Source organism: Diabrotica virgifera, chromosome 5 (genome assembly GCF_917563875.1).
Source record: "Diabrotica virgifera virgifera chromosome 5, PGI_DIABVI_V3a".
NCBI classification, from domain to species: Eukaryota; Metazoa; Arthropoda; class Insecta; order Coleoptera; family Chrysomelidae; genus Diabrotica; species Diabrotica virgifera.
Window position 1 is genome coordinate 154,261,950 of NC_065447.1, and position 23,104 is coordinate 154,285,053.

General features: G+C 33.2%; 1 protein-coding gene across 1 annotated transcript in view; it reads right to left on the reverse strand.

The window, feature by feature from the left end:
- The window catches only part of LOC126878447 (uncharacterized), a 127,244-nt gene that overhangs the window by 96,064 nt on the left and 8,076 nt on the right, over positions 1 to 23,104 (reverse strand). Inside the window, exon 2 of the mRNA XM_050651613.1 lies at positions 1,362 to 1,564. Within this exon, the coding sequence (XP_050507570.1) occupies positions 1,362 to 1,564 (203 nt within the window). The remainder of the gene's footprint in view (positions 1 to 1,361; positions 1,565 to 23,104) is intronic.

The following is a 23,104-nucleotide window of genomic DNA, read 5'->3' on the forward strand; positions in this document are numbered from 1 at the left end:
CACGAGGCTAAAAGAACATTAAAAATGTAAATTTTCCAAAAATTACCCGGCATTTCTCATTCAAAGGAGCATCAATAAATATCATAGAATGCCACACTACTTTGTCATTTTTCTGCATGCCCCTTGTAGATTCCGAAATTTGTACTTCAGTTTGGATTTAGGAGAACGAAAAATTTAGGATTTAGTAGGTTTTGATTCTAATGGGCTCTATTGAAACAAAGCGTATTTTGTTTTAAAGCATTTTTTAAGTTGAAACAAAATAAAAGGCACGCTCTTTGGTGCTCGGCGCCCCCAACATCCCGGCGCCCGTGTGCACCGCACACCCTGCACAATAGGTAAAGCCGCCTCTGGGAGTGCTCCTAGTGCTTGTTTATTTCTAATGCTTTTTTATTGTGATTTTAGTGTAGACAGTTGTATCTCAGATTAGCGAATCGACTCAACTATACCTACACTTCCTGACTAGTATGACAAGGACATGTTAAATGGTTTTAAAGTACTGGGTACAAATTTAATAATATCTAGTTGTTTTAGTTATTAAATAAAACACCCTGTGAGCCACATTTTATTTAAGTAATTTGGGTTAAATCTTAATATTTTGAGCCCAGCAATCTGCAGTTAAAATATTTCCAATTATTAATGATACTTCTTCTTCTTGATGTGCCTATCCGTGACGAATGTTGGCGATCATCATGGCAATCTTTATCTCATCCGCAGCAGCTCAAAAAAGCTGCATAAATGATGTGTTAAACCAGATTCTGAGGTACGTTAACCAGGATGTTCTTCTTCTTCCTGGACCGCCCTTTCCAAATATTTTTCCTTGCAGGATGGCTTGTAGGAGGGCATATCTGGATTCATTTCGCATAATGTGTCCAAAGTATTCCAACTTTCGAGATTTTATGCTGGTTAGTACTTCTCGGTTCTTCTCCATTCTTCTAAGGACCTCCTCATTAATGATACACCCTATATAATTTATAAGAGCGACTAATCTATTGTAGTATACTTCAACAAAATATTTGCCCAAAGTTTCACTTACAATGCATACTACTCGTAGACTATACTACGTTAGCTTCCAAGATAAGCTCTAGAGACACGTGATCGCTTGGTGTGCCGTGTTGTTGCAGCTTTTTATTGGTTAGAAATTAATTTCTGAACAATGACAAGCTGCGGCGACACAACACACCCTCCGACCAGTGTGACCTCAAGCTTCTCTTTGGAACGAACGTAGTATGGAGTGTTATGTTCAATTAACATAACTCCAGTTAGTGCTATTGTTACTGCTCCTATGTCATGTTCTTATTAATCCGCGTGCTATAGTAGCTAGCAAGTACCGCGTAATACAAATAACCATAGGCTTTACTTACTTTAGTGCCACAACTTGAAGCTGTTCCTCAGGCGACGGAAGTTTGTGATCGATAGCTTCATCATCAGAACCAATCGTGCCATCGGTGGTGTTACCATCTGTATAGGTAGTACTGGCAATCCGACTTGCACAATCTGGAGTCACGGTGATGTCACCAAGAGCTTCGTTCGAAGTCCACCTTCTGAGTTCCTCGAGGGCTTCAGGCTGTAACAAAAGAACAGAGATATATATCTTCAATCGTAGTACCTTTAGAGTTTAGCAAAAGCGTGGACTAGGCTCAATAAATAATATTATATAGGGTAAATCTGATAATTTAGGATATATAGCTTTTGTGTATGACCAATTATTCTAAAATATTTAGAGCTTCCGAACACCTCCGGTTTTACCGTAAGTTGACCAAAACACTTAATAATTACATAAAAATGAAATAAAAATATCTATTGTCTTAAAATTTTAATATATTGGTTCCTCTAGGAACAATAAATAACCCTATTGAACTTGAGGCCAATATGTTTTCTTGTTATTCTCTTCTGATTCTTAATCTCGTACCCAGTTATGGTATTCGAGGTGTGCAAGTACTTGGAGGGGATACGAGAAACGATCGTGCGCGAATAGCGGATAAATGTTGCAACTTTCTTAAATAATTCATATTGTCAATTGAAAATGTCAAATAGACGTATATTTCATATCTACTGTCATTGAAGAAGAAAAATTACATATTGCTCCACAATATTGATATGATATGCAATTATTATATAAAGGGAAATTTAATTAATTGTATTTTGCTTGCAGTACTGTATTTTAATAACTAATTTTATTTACTACATACAATTGTTTACGTTTTAATAACATAACCTGAATCTTATGTTTTCTTCTTATTATTTTTTTGGACTATGGGCCTTGACAATTATCCAGTAACCAGGGCTAATATAATTGGCCAATATAATTAAAAGTGCGAAAAATGTTGCTGAGTGATGTCATTCTTTGATATGCGTCATTATGGGTTACGAGGTTGAACCAAACTATATACATACATAAAAAATAAACCATTTCCAAGAAGCTTCATTTCTCTTGAGAAAAGAGTGTCAAAGTGTAATATTAAAAGAAAAGAGGCTACAGCAGCTCGTCATCAAAACGGAAAACGCGTTCCAAGATTATGGTTTTAATTTTGAATATTTTGTCGAGATATTTGGCACACATATTCGTCATATAGTAAAGAATGGCGGTACAGAGCCCAATTTGAGAAATATGTTAGTATGTGGAAATTACTCTATAATTTAATACAATATTAAAGCCTGTACCGCCATTAAAAAGAACAAAAAAATACACTTTCTTCAAATAAACTTTTTTATCCCATGCCTAGATTGGAACTACTAAAAATTTTTATCTCTAACAAGAAATCGAAAATATCATAACTAATAACTGATTAGGCAACAGAGAGAAATAGTCACTGTCATTTTGACAAACATGCATCAGATTGATAAGTGTAATAGCACGATTCTCTTATCTGTTCTGTTATCTTCATCGATATCTGTTTAGTGCAGTAGTGTTTTATTTTAAGAATTTGTTAGTGTTGCTCCATAGGGAAGTAGTGTTTATTTATAATTAATTTATTATATTTTTGTGTATAAATAGAACTAAGCTGTTGGACTATTTGAAAAAAAAAATAGATTATTGTTAATTGTGAGTTTTACTTATAGGTAAGTATATTTTACGTAAAAATATTTCGAATTCTAATGCGAGTATCTAATGTTTTAGAAGGATTTTTTATTCTAGAAATATCATCAATGGTTTACAATTTAAATTAAAAAAAAAACAAAATACACGCTTTTAATAAAATTTTCACCCATGTATTTATAAATATTTATGTACTTATAATAAAATTGTTTTCTATTACTTCCATTTAGCGCGCCTATGAGTATATTGTCACAATATTGATCTTAGATAATGTCAAATATTGCCACTGTTGCCAAAGTTTCGTAGGGGTATGATACTATCTCCCGACGTAATATTGATGACGTGCTAATGTGGCCTCTTACTACTTGTACGTTCTGTATGTTTATACACTAGGCTTTTTTAAACAATAATACCATAAAAAATAAAATACATTGAAATTTGCCGACTATTACATAACGATGGCTAACGGAAAATTAATTGCTACTCACTAATATTAATATTAAGCAAATAATGAATGTACATAATTATTCACGTGTACATAAATTTGAAAATCGAATAGCTGTTATGCAAAGAAATTAGTCAAAATCATTACGTTAATTATGATTATTAATACATTTTAACATACATGAAAGCTAACAATGGACCAGGATCTCAGTACTCTATTTACCAACGGGGTAAACGGATACAAATGGAAAACGGAAAAGATGAAATAGCGAATGAGCTTATAAATTATATAAAATATGGTAGAACACAGTTTATACATACGATAATTAGTCATAATCATAATATTTAACAATATATGTACTCAAGTCTTCAATAATACCTAAGAAATGGAGAACCTACTATGAATCCTCTATTTAAAAAAGGTTAAGAAGGACCCAAGTAACTATAGGGACACAAAGGCTACCCTCTGCTAAGATAGGCAAAAAGCCCCAAAAAAAATAAACCCTCCCCCACACCATCCTCCTCCAACACCCCCAAAAAACGTCATTTTTTAGGTGGGATGCAATAAATTTATACATTTAAAAAACTCACACACATAGTTGAGGCTTTTACAAAACACGTATCTTTTTTATAGACCCGTAGGTTAATTGTACCTCAAAATGCATTTTTGTTTTCTCGAAAAGCGCGTATAACCTTTTTAGGAGATGACTGCAGGTCTACTTTTTTTATTTTATGTATTTTCAAAAACTATACTTCTAATTTTTTTTCAGATTTTTTGGTAAGATGTGTCACCTTCAAAAATCTGAAAAACTGTTTTTTGGAGTTTTGGGGATTTTCCCCATTTTATAGACTTCAAAATAGATCAAATCAAGGTGTTTTTTTATAGGTTAGATATTACTCGAGGTAACTGAGTCCTGTAACTTTAGGACATTCAAACATGTGCTTCCAGAGGCAGGTGGCTGGCAGCTTGAACATCGAATTTAAGCGAAAAGCAATGTTTATTTCTCAAATCATCACTTTTTTCTGTTTCCTGACAGCACTAAAATGTATGTTAAATTAAATAAATTACACATTTTTCTTTTTGGGTCAATTTGGGTCAAATGAGCTAGCACACGACCCCTATTCTCATTTAAAAATCATCGATTACGTCATCACGCCCAGACGGATGACGTCGTTAGTAGGATATATAATAGGCCAAAAGTCATAATTTAAAAATTAAAAATCGACATATTTCCGGATTTTTCCGTAAATACGGATTTACGGAAATGGCCGGTTTACGAAATATTGAATTTATTCCATTTGGCTTTGCCACACTGTATACAGTGTGTTTTTCTTATCGGTTATACAGTGTGGCAAAGCCAAATGGAATAAATTCATTATTTTGTGAATGATCGTCTTTGGAAACAGGTCGATTTTTATTTTTAAATTATGATTTTTGACATAATATATATCTATCATACTAGTTGGTCGTAATCATGTAATCGATGATTTTTTTAAATGTGAATAAAATTAATAATTTGACTCTCTATTCAGTAATATAAACATTAAGATAATCGAAAAAGATAAAGGCAGTTTTTGTTTATATTTGATTCAGAGTTGGACTACCATCAAGAGTTGGAGTACCATGGACTGCCATATAGCTATTTTAGCATCCTCATGCATCCTTACTGAAGCTATGCAGTCACAACTCTGAAAGAAATATAAACAAAGGGAAACCATCGCGATACAATGATTCCACTTTTTGAGACGCAATCTAGCGACATCTCTCGTATTACGAGGAAATCAACGAAAAGCCCTAGATACAAAGTTTACTACTTTTTAAACAATTAGAATAATTGAAAAAAAATACAATAAATAATATTTTAAATCTAAGACTTTTCGTTAATAAACTGCTTTCTGGCTGCATCCTGTATCTCCGGCTTTTACAATATATAAGCACAGAGACGACGAACATAGAAGAAAGCAAATAGAGGACACTTAGGCCACGCATTTACCTTCTCTTCGTCTAGGAAAAGGACCGAAAGACAGTTTCTAAATACTCAAAACTGAGTAAAAATGAAAAAGATAAAGGCAGTTTTTGTTTATATTTGATTCAGAGTTGGACTACCATCTCCATATAGCTATTTCAGCATCCTCATGCATTCTCAGTGAAGCTATGCAGTCACAACTCTGAAAGAAATATAAACAATCTGCCTATTTAAGGGAAACCATCGCGATACAAGGATTCCACCTTTTGAGACGCAATCTAGCGACATCTCTCGTATTACGAGGAAAACAACAAAAAGCCCTAGATATGAAGTTTACTACTTTTTAAACAATATTAGAATAATTGAAATAAAAATACAATAAACAATATTTTAAATCTAAGACTTTTCGTTAATAAACTGCTTTCTGGCTGCATCCTGTATCTCCGGCTTTTACAATATACATATAAGCACAGAGACGACGAAAATAGGAGAAAGCAAATAGGGGACACTTAGACCACGCATTAAGATAATCATTTATATAGGATGTCCAAAAAAGTTTTTTTAATTAAATTAATTGACACAATAGAAGAATGTGTGTAATTTATTTAATTCAAAATACATTTTACTGTTGCCAGAAAACAGAAAAAATGTTTATTCAACTAAACATTGCTTAAATTAAGTGTTCAGCTGCCACCCAGCTGCCTCTTGGGAGTTTGAATATTTTTTAATTTAAGCGAAAAGCAATGTTCATTTCTCAATGAACTTCTTATTTCTCAACAATATTTAAAAAATCATCGATTACGTCATCACGCCCGGACGGGTGACGTCACTAGCATGATATACGCCAAAAAATCATAATTTAAAAATAAAGATCGACCTGTTTCGGGATTTATTTCCAAAATCGCTTATTCACGAAATAATGAATTTATTCCATTTGGCTTTGCCACACTATATAGTCCTGTCGCCAGGGGGGGTACAACGGCCTCCTTAATTCAGATGGACTTACCCAAGTTTTATTTATGTATTTTGACCCGTATTTTTTGGGTAACGTTTGGGTAACACGAATTTTTTGGGTAACAGTTGATCCGGATGTCGATAAGATTGTTATAAACAAAGAACTTGAGGAATTACATAACAGCGATTTTTCGCAAAACAAAACTTTTTTTTGTATTTTTTGGGTGATTCTCAGCAAAAAATGTTCTTACAAGTTTTTTCGTAGGATGGATAGTTTTCAAGATAAACGCTTTTGAACTTTCAAAAAATCGAAGAAGTGCAATTTTTGAACCCGAATAACTTTTGACTAAAAACTAAAATAGCAATTCTGCTTACTGCATTAGAAAATTCAAGTAAAATTCTATCGGTTTTGATTATTTGCATTGCTAAAAATTAAGTTTTTCTACGGCCGTGCTAAAAGAGCCACTTTCACGCACGCATTTCGTTTCCGGAAGTTCCCGCACGGCGTGCGGGAAAGTAAAATACCTTGTAATATGGCATTATAATATATATTATAATACATGCAGTAAACTAATATTTAGATATTATTTACTAATTTATTTCAATTTTACCTTATTGTGTGGATGTTTTACTGAAATTAGCGCGATTATTCATTCATAGGAGATTTTGACCAATAGAAAGTACAGAAATAAAAATTAAACTGATAATTTTTGATAATATCTCGTCGCCAAGTATATTACGTCAAATGCCCTTCGTTGCTACGAAAAAATACATTCAGTGACATTAATGACAATTATTAATGTTTTAAAAATTATAAAAGTGATGACCTTCAACCGTCAAATATTTATATCAACTGTGTGTTTAATTGTACTAATTTTTACTTACATAAATAAATTACAATACAATTTTGGTTTTGAACAGTTTTATTCATGAAATAATCGCAACAAATTGCACTCGATCTCTAGAATTATTATCGAATTTTTGACCTCGTGACACTTTGACATAATTTCACTCACCTTCGGGTCGTGAAATTAAAACTGTCAAAGTGTCACTCGGGAAAAATTCGATAATTTTAGAGCTCTTGTGCAATTACTACTGATATTTCATTCATAGGAGATTCTGACCAATAGAAAGCTACACAAATAAAAATTAAACTGATTATTCTTTAATGATTTTAACTTATAATCGTATAGTAAGATATTTGATCACGTGTTTAATTCTGTCCAATCAGATTAAAATTATACTGAGAATTATCTACTGTAGAAAATTACCGATAGAATTTTTTTAAGTAGATTGTTTCTGTTTAATGGGAACCAGTTTCCTAGTTTTGACAACTGTCATATTTAAGAAAATATCCATAATATACGTATTAAAAAATAATCTTACGAATATCACACGACAGTAAGAATAAATAAGAAAATAATGCTTCATTTTTACTCAAATTTGTTGTCATTGGACAATAGCCAAATTTTCGAAAACTTTCGCATTATTTTCAATTTATTCTCACTCTCTTGTGATATTATACTCGATAATTTTTGATAATTTCCCGTCGTCAAGTATATTACGTCAGATGCCCTTCGTTGCTATGAAAAATACATTCAGTGACATTAATGACAATTAATTTTTTAAAAATTATAAAAGTGATGACTTTCAACCGTCAAATATTTATAACAACTGTGTGTTTAATTGTACTAATTTGTACTTACATAAATAAATTACAATAAAATTTTGATTCTGAACAGTTTTATTTATGAAATAATCGCAACAAATTGCACACGATCTCTAAAATTAATATAGAATTTTAGAGCTCTTGTGCAATTACTACTAATAATTCGATGAAATAAAATTATTTTGACATAATATTTAAAAGTCAGATCAGTAGAAAATTACAATGGTTTTGAATCGTCGTCATGGAAACCAATATCGTCGTCGTGGTAACCCATTATATTGAAAGTTTGGTTTTGACAACCTTGCCAAAAAATAAATTTGTGTATTTTCACTTCTAAATAAAAATTGATATAACTCTATTTTTTGTGGCTTTTTTTCAAATGTACGGCACAAGAAAAAATATTGTTCCTAACTCATGCGGAAAGTGTCTTCCCCGCACTCGACTGCCTGTCAACGACAGTCTCGTGCGTGAAAGTATCACTTTCCGCACTAGTTAGGAAAATGACTATTTTATTTGTTAAACAAAGTCATAAACACATAGTGTTTCCCGTGCCCAATGCATGCGTTTTAATGTACGTAATCTACGTAGAAATTGTCTGTATGCGCGCCTACTCGTTGGATTTCAAAAATGAGAAATGCATTGAAAACATCATTCAATCACTATGTGTTTATAGCTTTGTTTAACAATAAAAAAATTAATTTTTAGCAATGAAAGTAATCAAAACCGATAGAATTTGACTTGAACTTTTAAATTCGATAAGCAGAATTGCTATTTTATTTTTCAATCAAAAGTTATTCGGGTTCAAAAATTGCAATTTTTCGATTTTTTGAAAGTTTAACCGCGTTTATGTCGAAAACTATGCATCCTACGAAAAAACTTGTAAAAACATTTTTTGCTTAGAATGACCCAAAAAATACAAAAAATGTTTTGTTTTGCGAAAAATCGCTATTATGTGATTCCTCAAGTTCTTTGTAACAATCTTATCGACATCCGGATCGACTGTTACCCAAAAAATTCGTGTTCTACAGGTCAAAATACATAAAAAAAAACTTGGGTAAGTCAATCTGAATTAAGGAGGCCATTTGTACCCCACTGGCGACAGGACTAATATAACTGATAAGAAAAAACTTGATTTTATATATTTTGAAGTCTAGAAAATGGGGAATGTCCCCAAAAATCACTAAAAACCAATTTATCTGGTTTTTGAATGTGGTGCATCTTACGGAAAAATATGACAAAAATTAGAAATACAGATTTTGATAAAATACAAAAAACAAAAAAAAGACCTCCATCCAGCTCAAAAACAAAAAAGTTTAATACCTACGCTTTTTTCGAAAAAATTATTGTACTGTATTATACTGTATTAAACAATAATACGCCAAGTGCGCACGTACGAATCGGAAACATGGGCAATGACGACTCGGGATGAAAAATTACTACGAATCTTTGAAAGAAAAGTATTAAGGATCATAAATTGGCGGAGTTAACGAACACCATTTATGGAGAAAGCGATATAATTTCAAACTCTATAGACTTTCTGGTGATGCTATCGTGAAAACCATCAAAATAAACCGCCTAAGATGGGTAGGCCACGTTATGAGGATGGATGAAAGTGATCCTGCTAAAATAACTATAATAAATAGGCCGGTCGAAAGAAGAAGGGGGCGACGATGTGCAGGAAGATCTAGAGCCCCCGCAGACCGCAGACTTTTTATCGGCCGATAGTTTGGTCGGCTTCTTAATCAGTACAGAAAGGTATGCATATTCGCACACTAAACCGATTCAGTATCGGCCGATAAAAAAGTTTGATGAGCTTCCCGATTGCCTTCAAACTAATATGTCGGCCAACTATCGGCCGACGGTTTAATCAGTATTGGCTAATTAATTATTAGGACTCGCGCACGATAGTTTATCGGCCGATGGTTCAATTCTCTCCGAGTTTTGGTGTCTGATATTCGTGCCGTGAGAATATATTTTGAAAATTTTTGCGAAAAAATGATATAGTCTAACGTTAATAATTATTATAGAAACCTGCGTGGTCCAATTAGCATGACCAGTTCATTGAAGCTGGCTATGATCATCCGATAAAAGGCGAAAAACTTTTTTTGCTCATCAAGTAATTTAGAATACATTGTGTAGAATTTTCCACTAAATAATCATCCACTAAATATCACTGACAACTGACAATTCATCATCATCATCAACAGCTATTACATCCATCGTCGGAAGTAAGCCTCTCGGTAAGAACAGAACAAGTGGGTCGCGGTGGAAGTGGAGGTGGAGGTCGCGGTGGAGGTGGAGGTCGCGGTCTATGTCGATATCCATGTAATACAAACACATTGTACTGAATGAAAGAGAACAGAGCAAGTAAGTCGCGTAGGAGGTTTAGCGCGAGGTTTACATCGATGCTTTTGAAAATAAAATAAGTTTGTTTTACATGGATGTCTACTGCGCGGCCTACAAGGATGCTTCCCTGTGATTGGTCCGTTCGAAGCCAAGTTGTCATAACCTGCGCTATCTGAGTTGATACTTTTTATGTAATCCTTTTTTTGTATTCAGTTTATTTTTGAATTTCTAAAGTAATTAAATTCAGTAAATTTTTGAAATATGAAGGATGATCTGATTATTTACAGCTGACATTTCATCACTATCATCATTTAACTGACACAACATCGCAAAAGCACAGTCTTTTTGTCATTCAAATTTCATTAAACTACTCCACTTGATAGTGGTTCTAGCTCGACTGACAGCGCAGGTGACCTCCTTGCTATGTGCTGTCGACATCGACCGCGACTTAACTAGTAGCATCCACCGCGGCCTACACCTCCACCTCGATCCACTTGTTCTGTTCTTACCCTTAGGTGGATCCATTCATTTCTGTGTGTTGTTTTTTGCATCCATTCGTGGCTAGCCATTCACTTTATGTCATCAGTCCATCTTGTTTGAAGTCTGCCTCTACTTCTTTTGCTTGCCCTTGGTCGCCACTCGAGAATTCGCTTTGTCCAGCGGTTGTCTTCCATTCTTCCTATGTGTCCTGCGCAGTTCAATTTTATCTTGGCAATCTTCTGGATCACATGTTACTTTTGATAGTCTTCTTATTTCTTCCACTGTGAATTGGATGCACTCAATACTCTCGGGATCTCTTCTTGGTTTTCCTTCTCCGTTGTATGAGACCGATAATAACATTTCTGGATAATGTTTGCATTGTGCGACTACTCACTTCAACAGTCAAATACGAACTTTAGTCACAGCCTCACAGCATAATAAAATCTAATATAATCTTAGATGTATTATACTGTGCTATGTGCTTCAGTACTGAATATAAATCGTTCGAGAATAGTCGGTCAGCTGTTGCTAGTGTGCGCCCTCTTCAACCCGACTGTTTTAGTTGGCTCGGTAGGCGCACTAACAGCCCAACCCGACTAAACTATCGGCAAATAAAAAGTCTGCAGTCTGCGGGGGCTCTAGGAGCCCCCGCAGGTTCACTGGAGTAAGGAGACGGAGAAGACAGACACTCGATAGGGAAGGATGGAAGAATGTTTTGAGGCAGGACAAGGCTCACGAAGTGGAGTCGAAAAGTCCAAAATCTAGAATATGAAATAAAATATGAAGTATTTATAGATACTTCAAGACTGCAATTGATGATCTCAAATTTCATAATAGGGCTTTTCAACGATTGTCATTTGTTCCGAGCTTCTGTCATAAGTCGTATATTAATAATATACACAGATTATACAACATATGTGACAGAAGTTCGAAACAAATGAGATTCGTTGAAAAGCCCTTATACTGTTCTATTTGATAAGAAATCAGCAATTTCTAACGTGAATTAACGATTTAAATTTTATGTTTGTAAGTCTTTTCCCGATAATATTATAACTTTCATTGATAAAACTGAGATCTATGTATAATTCAATAAGCGATGCAGGGCGATGTAAACATTACCACGTGTAGGCCTCAACAGGGCCGCATTTAGGATTATCTTTTTGTTTAGTCAGAATATATTATGTTATAAAATACAAAATTTATATTTTAAATTTGCAAAAGTGCTCGACAAAGAACCTGATTGTTTTAGTTGATATCCGATAATAGGGCCATTTATACAGGGCGAAAAACCCAAGAATGAATAATGAACATGTTATTAAAAGAGCGTTTCTTCCCCTACTTATATTTAAAATTAAGTTTTTTCAATATTCGGTAAAACGTGGTTTTCGAAAAATTTGGCAAATCAGGGTCATCGTTAACCTTCTTTAAAACCTTATCAACGGTGGGTATTTCGTTGCTCTTAAAAAAATTATGAACCAGTCTTCTAATGGCATTTTTGTCAAAATCATCACTTTTGTCAAACTTCTTTTTCCGGGTCAGACATACTTTTGGTCCAGCGAATTGATTATTCGTTTTGTATTCCTTGATCACCGTAAACACACTTCTATCACAAACTTCAACTTTATTGGCCACTTTTTTCACAATATCTTCAACCACTAACCCGGGATTTTCTTGTCTGTCACATTTAAAAACACTTAAAATTATTTCTTTAACTTCAACGCTAAGGCACACCAACGAAACATGAAACGTAAAACGTGAAACATGAAACGTAAAACACGTTACATGAAAATAAAACACGGCTAAACAAATCTTGAAGTCCGCCTACCAATGAAACGAATGTGATTCATGATCATAAAACATTTTTATTTTTATAGAATTTCATAAATGGCCGGACGTTTATTTATTTAGAAGTGTTTTATTTCCATGAAACGTGATTTACGTTTCATGTTTCTTTGATGTGCGGCCTGCCTTAGAGGGCTTCTTTTACTTCGTTTTCGAGGAGGACTCCATGTATTTTCAACCAATTCATCAGCAGAATCAGTGGATGACATTTTTGGTTTCAATATCTGTTATTGAAATAATACGTGGTTACTGTTAGAGTAATAACAATGACGTATAGATAGGGTCGTTATACAAATAAAAATATATACTTAATAGTTTTAAATCGCACAACAAATAATTGATATAGTATTTTTACTACAAAAACGTTATTACGTAGGTCAAAATTTTTGACGTAAGAGAACTGTCAAAACATTAGAATGTGACTTTTCATTATTGCTATGTTTATTATAAACACGGCAATAATGAAAAGTCACATTCTAATGTTTTGACAGTTCTCTTACGTCAAAAATTTTGACCTACGTAATAACGTTTTTGTAGTAAAAATACTATAATTCAACATTAACAGCATAAATATAATTTATTGTCCAGCATCAAGACGGCTAAAAATTTACTAACAAATCGATTCAAATTACAAAATTTTAATACCGAAATATAATACCTATAGTATTTTTACTACAAAAACGTTATTACGTAGGTCAAAATTTTTGACGTAAGAGAACTGTCAAAACTTTAGAATGTGACTTTTCATTATTGCTATGTTTATTATAAACACGGCAATAATGAAAAGTCACATTCTAATGTTTTGACAGTTCTCTTACGTCAAAAATTTTGACCTACGTAATAACGTTTTTGTAGTAAAAATACTATACTTAAATCTTGTCCGAACCTGTATGAGCTGCCGACGACGTCGGCAGTAACGAAATAAAGATGGACATTTCGGTTAGTTTTTTAATATTCTTGAAGAACTGGTACTGGCATGTATGCATAAAATATTCATTAATTTTATAAATCGGATCATTTTTTCACTTACTATGTATTCAGTGATAACAATAATTTATTTACTATGCAATAAACATTAATAGATGAGAAAAGAAAAAAATTAATAAAGTGTCATAATTATACTGTTACTTATCGGAACGAGTAGACTCATTTGGAACATCTTTAACAATTATCTGTTAAATTTATCGTTGTTTATATGCCCTGCATCGCTTATTGAATTATACTGTAAAACTTTAAACATTTCCTAAAATTTATTATGAAAATTACGTCACGTTCGGCCAATATGAAACTTAACAGATTATATTCGATAATTAACCTCATTATGACGTTAGACCATAATAAATAAGTTTCTTAACAGTTTGTCGGTCTCAAAGAAAATAATTGGTTGTTACATAAACTCGTAAATTTTTATGCCTCTAAATAATAATTAAGAGTAAAATTGTCCTCTTTTGGAATATAATACTTAGAACACACGATTTAAAATCGTATCCACCATTCTTCATTGAAGCTGCACAAAAGTAATAGTATTTTAGAGACACGGTGAAATACAGTTTAGGAACACGAGTCACTGAGAATATAGAAAGGAATAGTGTTCAATCACATTTCCAAAGTTGATTATCATAATCTTAAAAGATTATTACAAAAGAATATAAAAAAGCAATTAAATTGAAGTAGTGAATCGACACCAAGAGGTGCGTTATATTTTTGGAAAAACTATAACTAGGGGAGTCAATATAGATTTTGACTTCGGAAAAAATCCTCCTCTACTCCAGAAGTGGGTGCTTTATTTTTATTAAACACATGAACCGCGAAATTAGTTGTTTTTTTTTAATATGTAACTCCGAAAATATAAATTTTGGAAAAAATTGACTTGACAATTGAAAAATTCAGAAAATTTTACAAAAAAAAACCTTATATATACAGAATTTTTTTATTTATAACGCTAAAATTACCCTTCTCACAAACACTGGCGCACTTTAAACTAGCGTTCGGCGAAGTGCACGGTTGAGTTATTTTATAATTCTTTAACTAATGGATCAAACGAAATTTTACAAACTGAACATGAAAGAAGAACAATTAAGCTATCTTATGGTTGTAATAAAAAGAAATAAAATGTATGGGCATAAGTACAGTGAGGGCGGAAAATGAGACTTACATGAATTTTGTTTAAAAATGTTTTAAAAATGTGTAACTAATACAATTCTACATATAAAACTCTGAAATTTGCACAACTTACCTTTCAAACATGTTACTCAACGATGTTTCATTAAAAAAATCTCAAAAATTTAATTCAAATGATACGACGACGTCTCAAAAAATGTAATTTTTGAAAACTTCGTAATTTTACAGAATTACTACCACTTTAAAGTGTTTTTTTTTAAGATTAGGAAGCAATCTTTAAAATGCACTAAATTATGTTACTTTAGAAATGAAGTAAACAATTTCTTTTTGAGAAAATTAAGAAAGATAAAAAAATGAAACAAAAACCGAAAATTACCTGCTAAAAAATGTTTATACAAAGTGATCAAAACTTTTTTTCTGTAAAACTTACCTAAAATACATTTAATAATAAGCTTGAACAATAGTAAATCTTCAACAAAATTTTTTTTGTGCTCTTATACGTCGGCGTAAATTGGAACCTATTGATAACTTTTTTATTATCAGTTTTACGAAAAAAAGTTATTCTTTATAAAATACTCTGCATCGTATAGATAGAATCTAAGATGCAACCATGAGATATCAAATTTAATTAATTTTATCCGAGGTATGTCAAAAAATATGAATTTCACTCAAGAGTAAAGTGCCTTTAAATTTCACTATATCGAAAATTGTTATTAAGAAAAGTTGTTTGCAATTAAAAACTAAGTTTCAATGTTCAATTACATTTACAACGTTGGCACTGTCATACTCTCACACTAGAAATAAATATTGTATTTCACTTCTTAGTTCTTAGTACCATCGCATCGTCTATTTTGAAGGTGCCAACCTTCTCAGTGAGGCAGTGTCTATTTTGTATAGCTCGAAACAGTGAATGTGAATTCAAACAAGTACCAAGTATAATCTCTTAAGCTAATAAAATAATTTATTGCTAGCGTTTGAGTTACCAATTCCTTATAAATTGCATAAATAAAATGCATTGAGTTATACCATGTATTTTATGGAAAGAACTATCCAAAATAAAATCAAAAGTAAAAATGCTTTATTATAATATATTATCCAGTACTTGAGGAGGTTGTAAATAATGCATGTAGTCTGAATACATAGACGTTTAGAGTGAAATTACCTGTTTATAGTCTAGTTTAATTTAAGAATATAATTCACTCTGGTTGAAGCCCGCACACATACAAACCATTTTAAAATATCTTGCAAGAATAACATCACATAAATAGCGAAAACTAAAACTTAAATAATGGTAGGGGAGCAAACTATGCTAAATGTGCGTTATGGGGACCTATTGGGTTGTGAAGAGTGTTTTCCATTTTAGTGGGGACTTTCCATTTTTAATTTAATTTTCCATTTCCGACAATCGTTTTTTTAGATTATAGCGCCATCTATCCATTATTCGAAAAAATGACTCAAATAAAAGTTACTTATTTTTACGTAAGGAATCTAAATCTGCAATAAAAAATGGGGGGCTCCCATTTAAGATTTTAAAGTAACCCCCACCTCATCTCCGTGGGGGGTCGTGTGTGGTGCCATTCGATAGATTTTTCAAAAATATTGAATAAGTGTATTTTTCAGTTTTTCGATCTGATGTTCATTTCACGAAATATCGCGGGATTCGTATTTAAAATTATAAATTTATCCCCCACCCCTCTCCGTGGGAAGTCGTGATTGGTATCATTCGATAGATTTTTGAAAAATATTGAGCACACATTTTTTTAGTTTTTCGATCTGTCATTCATTTCGCGAAATATTCGCTTTTTTCTTGTAAAACTTTGGGACTTACCCATTTCCTTACGCCCCGCTCAAATCGTCAGATTTTTTAAATATACACTGTTTTGCATGTACTTAACTTACCTTATCTTAATCTGACGATTTCGAGTTTTTTCTAGGGATAGATTTTTTTCGGCCCCCCCCCTTAACGAACTCCCCTGTATTAAGAGCCAATATATGGTAGAGGTACATTTTCAGGGTAGGAGGTTTCTGCCCATGTAATAATCTGACGCGCTCGAGTAACTGCAAAAATCACCGTTTGGGCTCCCCTACCATAAACAAGGTGGCGGTTTTAACAAATAGTTTGTTAAATGACCCGTAACAAATAGTTTGTTAAAACAGCTTCCAATCTGAAGCTCAAGTACATATTTTAGAAGTGTAAAAATATGTAATTCTTAGCTGAACGTTTTCGGCTATAAATAAAACCATCGTTTGAACACTGAGTTGTGTTCAAAATTTAAAAAGTACCACTGTACGAAAGAGGGATCCCATTAGTGAAAACATACAAAATTTTTTCTTCAAAAGTTAAAATACTTGGAAAGTTTCCAAAAATCATCAATAAGAATTTTGTATATCGTACGGGTCCAACGACCAACAACTATCTGCTAAGCTAAAGGGTCTATCTAGAGAAAAAGTCACATATTGATCTAACTAACTATGATACTGCGGCAAAGAAAGCAAAAGATTCTTCATTTCATTTTTTCACCAAAACATGATTCGTCCATTATCTTTATCAGACACGATGACCTGATAATGTAATATGGCACAAGAATAAAAACACATTCTACTTCCTAGGTAACAATGATCCAAATATGTAATAAAATTAAGGATCAAATGTGTTTAGAATGACATGTATCAGAGATCGACGAATAATGTATAGTCCTGTCGTCAGGGGGTTACAACGGCCTCCTTTATTCAGATGGACTTACCCAAGTTTTTTTTATGTATTTTGACCCGTAAAACACGAATTTTTTGGGTAACAGTTGATCCGGATGTCGATAAGATTGTTATAAACAAAGAACTTAAGGCAGCGACTTAATTACATAACAGCGACTTTTCGCAAAACAAAACATTTTTTTTTGTATTTTTTGGGTCATTCTAAGCAAAAAATGTTCCTACATTCCTACACTAAAAGTTGTTTCGTAGTATGCATAGTTTTCGAGATAAACGCGATTGAACTTTCAAAAAATCGAAAAATTGCAATTTTTGAACCCAAATAACTTTTGATTAAAAAACAGAATATCAATGCTGCTTACCGCATTTGAAAGTTCAAGTCAAATTATACCGGTTTTGATTATTTGCATATCTAAAAATTAATTTTTTATTGTCAAACAAGGCTATAAATAAATAGTGTTTCCCGTGCCCAACGCTTGAGTCTTAATGCATGCTACGTATATTTGCGTGTTTGTAAACGCGCCAACTCGTTCGATTTTAAATGAGAGATGTATTGAAAACATCACTCAAGCACTATGTGTTGATGTTGATAGCTTTATTTAACAATAAAAAATTAATTTTTAGCAATGCAAATAATCAAAACTTTTGAATTTTCAAATGCGGTAAGCAGAATTGCTATTTTATTTTTTAATCAAAAGTTATTCGGATTTAAAAATTGCAATTTTTCCATTTTTTTTAATTTCAACCGCGTTTATCTCCAAAACTATGCATCCTACAAAAAACTTGAAACAATATTTTTTGTTTAGAATCACCCAGTAAATACAAAAAAATGTTTTGTTGTGCTAAAAATCGCTGTTATGTAATTCCTCAAGTTCTTTGTTTATAACAATCTTATAGACATCCGGATCAACTGTTAACCAAAAAATTCGTGTTCTACCGGTCAAAATACATAAAAAAACTTGGTTAAGTCCATCTGAATAAAGAAGGCCCTTGTACCGCCTGGCGACAGGACTAGTAGTAGCTTACTCTGATAAAATCATATTGCTTTAAATCACCGCTAAATAGATTAATATGATTATGCCTACAATGCAAAGGCAGCCACTCTAACTAAAGAGATGATGAGAACAGTGGAAGTTTTCGAGATGTGGCTTTACAGAAGACTTCTGAGAATATCTTATGTAGACAGAGTCACGAATGAAGAAGTGAAACAGAACTGAATAACGAAATAAAGATACAAAAACTACAACACCTTGTCCACATGATGAGAAGAACAAAAAAACAACTTAACGATGCTTCCGTGGATTTCCTGGCGTGTTTGGTCCAGGATTTTGGCTGTCGAAGTTTAAGTCCTTTATTGCCGATGCAGCTCCCATTTCGAGACAGGTACAGCAGGTACTGCAGCAGCTAAAGGTGAACATCTATAACATATTTATTTTTAATTTATTTTATTTTCTTTCTTAGGATCAGAAAATTTAATTATTTATATGTAGGATCGCCATGTACTGTCAGACTCTCGCTACATTAGTCCAAATGATTTTTCTTTCCCAAAAGAATTATATAACTTAACACACATACAGCTGATCCAAGTCGGGTCACTATTACATTATAACTGTATGTGAAATTGTCCTCGCAGCTGTTATATTTCGTCAAATTGAAAATTAAGACAGACTTTGTGTCTCGGGGATTTTTGGGGTCTCTGAACACGATTACGCCATCAGAACCGACCCCCCGGAGCAACTGGTACCCAGGACTGCCAAGGCACGTCATCTGGTGTTTAGATGGTTATCTATCTTGCACTAAATAGATGCAAACAGATTACTTGGAGGTTTTTGGAGTGGCTGAACACGAATATGCCATCAGAATCAAATCTACCCCCGGATCATCTGGTGCCCAGTGTCACTGCTAAGGCACGTCATCTTCGAGGGTTTTCGGCATTAAATTTACGCAAACAGATTCCTCTATTTTTGGAGTTGCTAAAAACGAATATGCCATCAGAATGACAACCGGAGCACCTGGTGGCTAGGGCACGTCATCTTCTGGAGTTTCGAGTGATCTCGACACTAAATTGATACAAATAGGTTTTTGGGCTTGCTGAACACGAATACACCATCAAAACCGACTCCCGGAGCACCTGCTGCCCACGACTAAAGACTTCATCTTCTGGAATTTCGTAGGTTTTTGGCACTGCATGCATCCAAATAGATTACTACACGGTTTTTGGGCCTCTGAATATGAATAAGCCATCAGAACTGACCTCCGGAACACCTGGTGCCCAAGGCTACTGCTAAGGCATGTTATCTTCTGGAGTTTGGAGGGTTTTTGGGCACCAGGTGCACCGGGAGTCGGTTCTGATGGCGTATTCTTGTTCAGCAATCCAAAATCCAAGATCCCAAGTAAACATCAATTTTAAGTCGAAAATCCTCGAAACACCAGATGACGTGCTTTAGCAGTAATGCAAAAAGTTTCAAGTTTCCAGGTGCTGCATTTAAAAATAAATTTATTTTGTGCTAATGCCCTAGTCTAATCGTATTGACACATATTTCAGTTTTAGTGGAATATACTTAGTATAATAAAAATTTAGTATAATAAAAATATTTGCGAAACACCCCTATAGTAGGAAAAATCCGTTTTTAAAATTCCAAATGTTTAGCACTTGTTTTGACCGTGATTTATTTGTTTCACAGACGATTAAACGTTCAATAATCCCAACTGGATTATGTAACATGTAAATATATGCAAAGACATCGATAAAATTCAAATTAAAATCGGCTCTACATACTTCCCAACTACTGGCCTTGACAATAATGACACCTGTTTCTTTGACTAATAAGTTGAAGGTAGCACAACGATCATATTACTAAATTTTTACATAATTAACGATGTATGGGTGTGACGATTATGGTTTTAACTGACAAAAAATGGTTGTGTTTAAGAGGCTGATCAAGGACCAGGATTTAATGTAGCAAAGAAAAAAAATCGAGTAGCTAGCAGATAAGGAATTTAAGGAACAAACGAATTTAAAAAAGATGATTATCGTAATCGAGTAGAAAGGGGAGACAACAAAGACTAAACAAATAATGAGAACAACAGAGATGAAAACCCAAAGATCCATAAGAGGTATCACACTCAGAGATAGAATACGAAACGAAGACACATTGAGAGAGCTAGGCGTTCAAGACGTAGTGAGATGGACAAGAGCGCGACGACGCATGTGAAGAGACCACGTAGATCGGATGGACCCTGAACGTATGGCGCATTGGGCGAAAACACATAAGCCCAACACCAAGCGACCCATAGGAAGACCCAAAAAACGATGGTACGAGCTGGTTGGAGCTCCGGATCGCAGCAAAGACTGTAACAGAAGAAACAGGACATAGTCCTATTACAAGAAGAAGAAGAGAAGAAGAAGAGTAGAAAGGGGGAGAAGGAACAAAGATAACAATAATAATCATTTCAATAATAAACAGTATTTTTGTTAGTTTTATGAGGTGGGCTATTCCCCTTTCTCTTATTTTTTCTAGTTGTAGATGTATAGCTCAGCTGCGGTAGTAATTTGATTCCAAAATTTTCTATCCCTGTATTTTGTTCCCCATTCCAATATTCCCATTAACTCTATATTATCTTCTAATTACATTTAAAACGGAACTTACCGCAAAATTTGTAAAAATTTATAGTTTTTGAAAAAATTCACAAAATAAAAAAATATGTAAAGGAAACAACTCCAAAAAAAATATGTTTAAAAGCCCCGACTACGAATGTGAATTTTTGAAATTTTTAAGTTGATCATCCCGCCTAAAAAAAATAAAAACGAAAAAATGGTTTTTTGCGGTAGGGGGAAAGGGAGACTGGCGGATTAAATTGCACTTAGTCTTATTTTTTAATCAGAGAGAATGTAAAAAATGAAAAAAATTAAATTCTGAGTGTGGACATTTTGCCTTTGGGGGTACCCTTTCTGCTTGAATCGCATTAGTGCTTAGCCTTGGTTTCCCTCCGTATATTCCACCACCAACGCCTTCATTGGTTTTAGAGCTGACTATACCAGCATTGATCTGCCATTATGAAATTCGTTTTATTCTACTCCCATTCGACCCAACTCTAGATAGTTTTTTTATCTCACCAGATTTGATCCCGGTATCCCTTCGTCCTGCTTCCTGGCGACTTATAGAGGAAGTACGACCTCCACTGAGGCTAATACAACAGTCTACAGCGCTCCTGTTTCGGTTAAGTCACTCATCCGGAAGAAAAGTGTCACAACCCAAAAACAACTTTTTCAGGAAATGGATTTTTTAGATCTTAATTTAACTGTAAGTTTTAAACCGTAGTTGCTAAGATTTAAAAATTAAAAACGAAGAATATGAATAAGTGGATGTTTCTAATTGTGTCAGAAGCAAAACCAAAAAAACTATGATATTTTATTTAACAAATAAAAAAGATAAAAATTTTGAGTTATGGCGATATATCTATGTAACACTTTTCTTGGCAAAAGTAGGTATATGATTTTTAGAGTCAAATCTGGAAATATGCATTTTTTGAGTTGTGTCACTTTTCTTCCGAACGAGCTAAGTACGCTTACTGTTGAATCTTATTTTCTTATATTCTGTCTAATGACCTTTTGTTGCATTTAAACCTACACCACCGCACTAGTGCTCCGTACGTTATCATAGATCTGACTACTAGTCTGGGCTGATTATCGGAGAATAGGCCATTTTTGGGAAAAGTTATTTACCAGCAATTTTATTGCTGGAATCGAATTATAAGATCCTATATATTAATAATATAGGTATGCAAAGTCCTCAGATAGTGTGCTACTTTTTTTATAAACAAAATGGCGCCCGAAAATCGTGTTTTTTCAATTATTGCTCTATAACTCCGAAGATTTTAACTTTACAACAAAAACACCCAAATAAAAATTCACCGTGATTAAATTCTGCATAGAGGCGTGTTTTTTCCGATCTGCTCCGACGAAAATTTTCCTCAGAAAATGCGGGTTTTCCCAACAAAATCTTTAATTTTCAAATAAAGTTTTAGATAAGTAATTATCTACCAATAATTAAATAATTTGGTGACTTTAACCCTTCTTGGTTTAGATTATAGTTCCAGAAGCTGGTGAAAATTAAACGAATATTTTAGCAACAATTCAATTGTTAATTAATAATTTACGGTCGCAATAATAACCAAAATAATTATGATACACTGATCAAACTTTGAAATCTTATAAAGATGAGATGCCTATTTAACATTTTGTCGACAAAATATAAATTTTTTATTTTTTTGCATAATCTTTAAATGTTTAAAAAATAGTTGTAAACAAATTAACGTTTCTCAGAAAGTTTTTATTATATTATAATTTTAAAAAATAGCTAAAATGCGCATTTCAAATATCTTGAAAATGAATGCTTTAAAACTTTTTTGCAACCATTTGCAAAAAAGTTATGAAACAGCAAAGTAAACATACGATTACTACGGTGTTTATAATTTTTTTTAATTCTTTCAAAGTGTAGAAGTGAGTTTAAAGTACAAGCTAATTATTTACAA